Below are 8782 nucleotides of genomic sequence, written 5' to 3'. Positions count from 1 at the left end.
TACATACATCTCTTCATTTTCAACACTAAGGATGCTCTCCCCGCCGCTCCCACGATTTCCGGCAGGGGAGAGGTAAATCTACTTCATTTTCATCACTCAATCTAAGGAGCTTCAGCTTCAGGCATTGCCCCCGTACGGTAGTCAATTTGTGGGGTAGAGTTGAGTAAACTATCCTCTTCTGTTTGTTTTTTCATCAATTGGTTTTAATAAATTGAACCAAATAATAATAATAATCAAAAATACTTCTCCCATTTGTTTTAGTAAATGTTACCAAATAATAATCAATTTATTTTAGCTGAAAAACACTTCTCCCATTTTTTATCTTGCGTTGTGATAAATAAGTACAAAACTATTATTCTTTTCATAAGAAATCTTTACCAAATACTATCTAATATAACAATAAATGTAAGATATTAAGTGGAAAGGTAACATTTATTATAAGCGTTATCCTTATAAAATTACAAAAATAAATTACAAATGTCATGTGAGAGTCTATAATATATACAAGAAAAATCTTAGAATTTATCAATCTGAAATGCAATATAAATTTTCCTAAATATAATACCCAAAAAAGCACAACTGTGGGTGTGGGCACTTAATAAATGAGAAAAAATAAAAATAAAAAATGACAAGTACAACTGTGGGTACTTATCATTAGCCTTACAATAGAAATTCGTAGTGATTTTTCTTTGAATTATCAGATAAACGAGATATGCTTAACAAGACCTCTTGAGGTTTGAGGAGCGCTTCCTACTGCGTTGCAGTATTTGTCTCCTTTATTTTATGTTCAATTGCAACAGAAGTCATAAGGATAAGTAATTGAAAGTAATAAGTAGATGAAGTTAAGAGAGAGGTAAAAGTCATTATATATGTATGTATATATATATATATATATTGTATGCTTAACTAATAAGAAGACAGGCAGACTACAGAGACATTATTTCTAGTTTCAGCCTTAAGACTGCCGTCTGCCCCGCCCCACAAAAGGGCATACATGGGTGGAATGGCATGGCTGACCTGACCTCTTCACGAGCTCAATGGCCCCATGGCAGTGCATACAAATACATTCATCAAGAATCAGTCAGTCCAGCCCATGGCAGAATGAAACCATAGCTACATCCAACTACCATCAAAGTAAGCAGAGAAGCCTAAACAAGAACGGCCGCCCCCTTGAAACCGGGACCAGCTCCTCAGTGCCTGCTTGCTCGGTCCATGCGAGAAGTATTAAGCTGATTTAGGCTTTGACCCACAAAAACCTGTTCTCTCTCCATTATCTGCTTTCATTCTCTCCCAGCGGTTTGGGCGCCCAGGACCTGCCATCTCACCACTATGACCACTCATACTCCCCAATTGTCGAGTATGCTCAGTCGAGGGAAGGGCATAGCCGCCCTGGTTTCTTCCTGTTGTCTCAAAAACAGCAACTGTAGAATATCAGAAACAGCTAAGCACTGAACAAAATGATTTTGAAAAGAAAAAAGAACAAATGGACTGAAATTGACCGCTGCAGCACAAATCAAATTTCTTTTTAAGTTCTGTAGGTGCCCATATTTTTCTCGAGCAACTTGTAATGACTCAAAAAAGTGTAAAACCCCACAAGTCTTTACTTGTTTGCAATCACAATTATTCGTTCATCCAAGAACAAATCATTCAAGAGACTTATGAGAGCTTGAACTGTCTCAGATTTTGCTTGTTAAACCCCAAAATCAACAGGAACCGGTCAAATAAAAGTGGGCCAGCAAATATGGACATGCACTAAAATCCTTCTAGTATCAGCAACAATGATTCTTTCCATAACAAATGGCCCAGCCCAGGCTGTATAAACAAGTAAAGATATCACATGATATGTTTCACAACCATATAGGTTGTTATTTCTGAGATAACAACCATTATACATTTGCACACATTCTTCTCAGGACACTCTATCAAGGCAAATTAAATTTACCCCAGAGGACAACTACTTACGGTGGTCCTATGATAATAGATACAAGAAGTCACGTAGTCCTCCAATAGATTTCCAACATACCCGAAGAGATTACTTTCCAACAGTACGCACAATGTTCAATAGCAGCAAATCACTTAAAAGTTTTGCAAGAATTATGTGTCAAAGACAGATATTAATTAAAAAAACAAACTAAGGTACTAAATTAATGGAAATACTTTACATGCAAAACAGCTTGATCCCAACCAAAAAGGAATTTTCACATACCATCGTGTACATTAAACCCCTCACTCCAGCCAGGAAGATGTTTTCTGGCACTTCCCCTCCAAGTATCTTCAAACACAGATAGCTCATCTGATAAATAAAAATATAAAACACAAAACACAACCATTAGACATCCAAAACACCACTCTCTGCAACTTCCATGGACAATCCATACAATATGCACACAAATACCTATATTAAGGTTGTGCAATGTCTGCATTGTATCCACTCGACCATTAGAGTTCAGTTTCTTTGCAACCATATGGCCCTAACAATATAACAGAACAATTTAATTTTCACATCATACAAACACATAGGATAGGCAATGGACAGAACTGACTAGAGACCTAGAATTCATGTGGCCAAGACTTGTCATTGTTGTTGTTATTATCCTATAAACGCATAAGCATACACACACACACATACATATGGATGCATGCATCATAGATTACATACTTCATTCTGTAGGAGGGACATCATAATCTACATCCGAAGATGTTTCTAAAAAAGTCACAGATAAAACTAATCAGATACCTTATCATGGATTCCCCTAGAGATCTGATGAGTTGCTTGGCCAGTAGCTGAATTCGCTTCTCTACTTTCTCCAAGTGTTAGCTGGAAATCACACAATAATGACATAAGAAATCCAACAAACTCACATATATTCATCTCAGAGGTATTTCAATACTTACTCCATCACTTCCCGTTCTCCTAGCTTTAGTTGATGTGTAATAGGTTCCATTAGCACCACCATAAGAAATAGTTGAGCTCTGGAAAGTGAAGCTGTGAGTCTGGGGATCCAAATGTGCATTGTTCACACTGCTAACATCATTCATATGCTGCATTGGCATACTTTCTCTTCCTGCAACAACTCACCATTATTCTCCCTGCAAGCTAACCAAGAATAAATGCAGAAATTGCCACCAGCACAAAGACAGTTCACCTTCAACTTCATCATCTGGGTCTTCAACATATGGCTCAATGCTTGACCGACCATGCTTTCTAGGATTCTCTCTTCTCTCGTCCCTCCCATCTTTTTCATCATCAGAATTTATTTCTTCAATGATTGGCCCCCTGGATTTATTGGGCCGCTGCTGAACGTGATTTTCAAGAAATCCAGATGGATGTGCAACTCCAGAAAAATTTCCAGTAGGACCAAATATGCCTGACTCAAACATTCCTCCAAATGGAGGTGTAAAGTATGGGGCATCAAAAGGATCCCTTCCTCCAAAAAACCCAGACAACAAACTCCTGTGGCTTCCAGAGCTACCAAACCCAAAACCAGAAAAAGGATCCCTACCTCCCATACTTCTCCGAGTTCTAAATGCAGTAAGATCCTGCACAAGTAATGACAGAAAATAAGGGAAAACTCGACAAATCAATATCAAAAAGCAAGTGATCTTAGAATGAAAGATGATAGAATTGAACTAAACAAAGAGTTAAAAAGGGAAAAAGCAATCACGAGGTTGGAGTACATCCCGCGCAGGGTTAAATCACCAACTTATGAGCAAAACAGCTCTATGGTCACAAGTAGGTATTTTTCTAATAACACTAATGGATAATGTCTCAATAATATCTCCAGGAAGACCTAATCAATCTTATCCAACAGAATAAAGTCGAAGTCCAAGGGCCACCCTTCACCAAAAATTAAAATGGAAAACAATTTGTGATCTGTTCTCAAATTATTTTCAGTTGGACATCCAATCCACAGTACAGCTGGCATGAAATACACAATCATTTTCTACAAGAGAGTATTACATAACCAATTGTAATTCCCCTCATGTATCTATGAGTCCATGTCACCCAATTGTGAGAAGGACAAGGGCACCAAAATTGTGTCCAACCCCATCCCCAGGTCTCACACTATAATGTGCAACAATAGTAACATAAAATTCCAAACCTTCCACATATACAATAGATGAATATCCTTTCAAAAGGAACAATCCATCCTAAGAAACAATCCTTTGCAACAATACTTTAAATTCTATTTAATTTGAACTACATTCATAAGAAACAATCCTTTCAAAAGAAAAAAAAAAAAAACATAAAAGAAATCCATCCTAAGGAGAAATACTAAGTTTTAAAATATTACCCAAGAACTAATTCTCAAATTTTAGATACACATCTCGATATCCTAAGATACAAGATTTTGGAGGATCAGGAAGGTCACCTAAACAAGAACCGGGTCCTAAAACTTGGCAGTCTTTTTCTTTTTTCTTATTTTGAGATAAGAGACAATCTATCTCTCTGTCGGCGCACATCCAAGTAAAGCATTTTGTTAACTAGCTAGTATAAATAGACAGAAAAAAATGAGCAACACCAAAAAAAAGTCTATAAAAAAAATTCTCAATTTCCTCTTAATTTCAAGTTTTATCGCTAAATAGTTAAGGAACTGTAACAGTTTGAAAATAGATAATATTGCAAGTAACTTCCAAGTGCGAAGCCCAAAAACTTCTTGTCAATTTCCTGCATTGCCCCTTTTTTCCTATTTTACAGGGTATGAACGGCCATAAGGAATTAAATGGTAACAAATCCTTCACGCTTAAATAATCGGGAAAGGAAACAAAAGAGGGAAATTCCGTGAGTTACCCCTTCTAAGAAGGAAAAACAATTTCAACACTTTCTGGGGGAAGAAAATAAAAGAAAAAGGATTAAGAATTAGTATTCTTCAATTGTCACAAAGAAAAAACAAGGAAATGTTGTAAACACTTGGAGGGATTCTTTATGCCATGTCATTAGATGTTGAAAACCAGAATTCACATTTTGAAAGAAAATAGTTGGAAAACGTATTAGTACCAGTGTCCTATTTCTTCAATTTCTCCCCCGTTACTGGTAAAGAAAAAGCAAAAATCAAAAGGCTCCCTGCCTTCACAACATTTTTCCCCTCTGCCCATTGCACATTTAACAAGTACGGCTTTAGTTCTTACCCAAAAGCAATCTAACATTCGGTCATGAATTCCTAGAGGCCAAATATACCAAACACCGATAGCTAAAAAACTCTATACACTCTCATGATCAAAGAGATCACAAAAAGAATCTCATACAGGACCCGTGTTAAGAAATCAACTATAAAACAAGTGCATTCCCTCCATAATTCTAACTTGCTTCGAGATACTTTGCATGTATAATCAACGATAATGCATGCATGCATGCTCGAGATGAAAAACGGTGCCGGTTTCAATTCATATTTTCTACATCAGATTGCAAAGATTACTACACAATTAAGCTCATCGGCAGCCAATGACCTCATTCTAATTTTCATTTATTTTATACCTTGCAACCACCAGAACTACCATCAAGTTATGGGCAGCAAAGTATGCTTTTCCGAATTAACAATCATCCACATAACCACAAACATGAAATTCAAGTATATGAATATAAATAACTACGAAACCAACAAACACACAAAGCTAAATTCCGCAACAGCGAAACAGTCATAAATATCGTCTGCACCTTATCAAGCAATCACCAAGCTCACCGCAACTTCTCGATCAAACTACACGTTGAAACAACACAAAACCTTGATTCACAAAAGTAACTACCAGGACTTAATTTCGTTATTCAATTTCAAAAAATGGTTTTAAATCAAATGAACGAAAGCCTCGGTGAAGCGCAATAACAAAAGGAGATAAAACACAAAGCATTAGACGGTATGATCGAACTTATAGCAGACCAAGCGATTTTCACACTTACCACCGCACAACAATTTGAGCACAATCTTGCAGACAATGGATATCGATTCGCTTGGATCAAGAACTGGGAGAAGTTCGAAGAGTTCCGATGCTATGAAGATGCGATTATAGGTGCAGGGTGCTAAATTCGCCGACTCGTTAGATAAACAATTTCATTTTTAATTCTATTTTTTTATTTTTATTTTGGTAGAACCAGGTTACGGAACATTCGGCAACGTGTCATTCTGGGACGCACTAGAACAGTCTGGATGCAGTGGCCAATTACACGTGTCATTTCATCCCAAATAAAAAAAAAAACAAACAAGAAAAATTACAATCTTCTTATAAAACTAAAGAGAATAAAGGTAAGAAAAATAGAAAAAATTTATAAGATGAGAGAATAGAAATTTTATTTATCCTTGTTATCAAAAAAAGGCATTCTCACAACATAAAATGCCTTTATTTATAGGCTTACAAAAAAAGAAATTTAAAGGTCACATGTTACAATTATAATTAAAGAATAAAGGAGTAGTCATATGTTACAATTATAATGAAAGAAGTAAAGGGTAGAAGATGAATGGACATCCACTTAATCATGGTATTTATAACACTCCCCCTTGGATGTCCATTACACTAATATATGCCTCATTAAAACCTTACTAGGGAAAAATCCAGTGGAAAAAAATCTTAGTGAAGGAAAAAAAGTACATTATATTAGTGTATAATATGCATTAAAACCTGCCTCGTTAAAAACCTTGCCAAGAAAAACCCAGTGGGAAAAAACCCTGGTCAAGGAAAAAAGTACAGTGCATATTTCTGCCCCTCAAATTAATGTCACTTGAGATCTCTATACCGTCGCATTCCAATGCCATGCACCAACTTCTCAAATGTCGTGGTTGGTAATGCCTTTGTCATTAAATCTGCCAAGTTATCCTTTGATTGAATTTGTTGAACATTTACGTCACCATTTTTCTGGAGGTCATGAGTAAAAAAGAATTTTGGTGATATATGTTTTGTTCTGTCTCCTTTAATATATCCCTCTTTCAACTGTGCAATACAAGCAGCATTATCTTCGTATAATGTGGTTGGCATTTCTCTGATAAAAGATAATCCACATGTACTCCGGATATGATGAGTTATTGACCTCAACCAGACACATTCTCGACTAGCTTCATGAATTGCAAGAATTTCAGCATGATTTGAAGAAGTGGCAGATATAGTCTGTTTTATAGAACGCCATGATATTGCAGTGTCACCACATGTAAATACATAACCTGTTTGAGATCGAGCTTTATGTGGATCAGACAAATAACCTGCATCTACATAACCAACTAGTGATGATTTAGATTCCTTTGAGTAAAACAAACCCAAATCATTTGTTCCTCGAAGATAACGAAATATTTGTTTAACTCTATTCCAATGCCTTTTGGTTGGAGCAGAACTATATCTTGCCAATAAATTTACAGAAAATGCTATGTCAGGACGAGTATTATTAGCGAGATACATTAGTGCACCAATAGCACTAAGATATGGTACTTCAGGACCAAGCAGTTTCTTGTTATCTTCTTAAGCTCGAAATGGATCATTTTTCACATCAAGTGATCTAACAACCATTGGAGTGCTCAATGGATGTGCTTTGTCCATGTAAAATCGTTTAAGGATCTTTTCTATATAAGTTGATTGATGAATAAAAATTTTATTTGTCAAATGCTCAATTTGCAGACCAAGACAAAATTTTGTTTTTCCGAGGTCTTTCATTTCAAATTCCTTCTTTAAGTATTCCATTGCCTCAGATAGTTTATTCAGAGTTCCAATAATATTTAAGTCATCAATATACACTGCGATAATAATGAACTCTAATCCTGAATTCTTTATAAAGACACATGGACAAATATGATTATTTCTATATCCTTCTTTTAATAGATATTCACTCAAACGATTGTACCACATGCGTCCAAATTGCTTTAATCCATAAAAGGATCTTTGCAATTTAATTGAATACATTTCTCGAGAACTTGAGTTATATGCTTCAGGCATTTTAAATTCTTCAGGGATTTTCATATAAATATCACTATTAAGTGATCCATATAAATAAGCTATAACCACATCCATTAGACGCATATTAAGCTTTTCATTAACTGCAAAACTGATTAGATATCGAAATGTAATTGCATCCACCACAAGGGAATATGTTTCTTCATAATCAATACTAGGTCTTTGAGAAAACCCTTGTGCAACTAGTCGAGCTTTATGTCTCACGACTTCATTTTTCTCATTTCGTTTTCGCACAAAAACCCATTTGTATCCAACCGGTATTACACCTTCTGGTGTTCGGACTACAGGTCCAAAAACTTCACGTTTTGTGAGCGAATTTAATTCTGCTTGAATTGCTTCCTTCCATTTTGGCCAATCATTTCTTTGTCGACATTGTTCGATAGAATTTGGTTCAATATCCTCGCTTTCCTTAATAACATCAAGTGCTATAGCATATGCAAAAATGTTATCGATAACTTGTTCTTTTCGGTTCCATCTTTTTCTTGTAGAGACATAATTTATTGAGATCTCATCACTTTCATTATTTTTAGGTACCTGAACCTCTTCTGGGGTTTTTTCATCAATTATGTCTCGAGTCTCATCAAGAGTACTAAACTCCTTTATTGTGCCATCTTGATCACGTACTCCTTTTCTTTTTCTAGGATTTTTATCCTTGGAACCGATTGGTCTACCACGTTTTAAATGTGTCTTAAATTCATTAGCTACAAGTAGTCCTTCAGGGACATCAACTTTTGCAGGAGTATTTGCAGCTGGTATATGCGATTTAGTTATTTTTCTTAGGTCAGTAAATGCATCTGATAATTGATTTGCAATATTTTGAAGATGAACTAATTTTTGAACTTCTAGCTCACAT

General features: G+C 35.7%; 1 protein-coding gene across 4 annotated transcripts; it reads right to left on the bottom strand.

The window, feature by feature from the left end:
- Nucleotides 1–819: 819 nt before the first annotated feature.
- On the bottom strand, nt 820–6059 carry LOC127812538 (uncharacterized). Of its 4 annotated transcripts, XM_052352956.1 has the most exons (8): nt 5897–6019; nt 5657–5699; nt 3147–3540; nt 2896–3065; nt 2738–2818; nt 2396–2471; nt 2207–2293; nt 820–1421 (listed from the first exon to the last, which is right to left on the bottom strand). In XM_052352956.1, the coding sequence occupies exons 3-8, from the start codon at nt 3508–3510 to the stop codon at nt 1225–1227; spliced, it is 975 nt and encodes a 324-aa protein (XP_052208916.1). In that variant the 5' UTR covers nt 3511–3540; nt 5657–5699; nt 5897–6019; the 3' UTR covers nt 820–1224. The 4 variants fall into 4 exon arrangements, with proteins under 4 accessions (XP_052208916.1, XP_052208915.1, XP_052208912.1 ...); XM_052352955.1 differs by lacking the exon at nt 5657–5699 and having other exon boundaries at nt 5897–6059; XM_052352952.1 differs by lacking the exons at nt 5657–5699; nt 5897–6019 and adding an exon at nt 3666–3804.
- Between the last annotated feature and the right edge of the window lie 2723 nt (nt 6060–8782).

The sequence above is a fragment of the Diospyros lotus genome, chromosome 11, assembly GCF_014633365.1.
Source record: "Diospyros lotus cultivar Yz01 chromosome 11, ASM1463336v1, whole genome shotgun sequence".
Lineage (NCBI taxonomy): Eukaryota > Viridiplantae > Streptophyta > Magnoliopsida > Ericales > Ebenaceae > Diospyros > Diospyros lotus.
The sequence above is the reverse complement of the archived record's forward strand: the minus strand, read 5'-3'. Positions and strand labels throughout refer to the sequence as shown.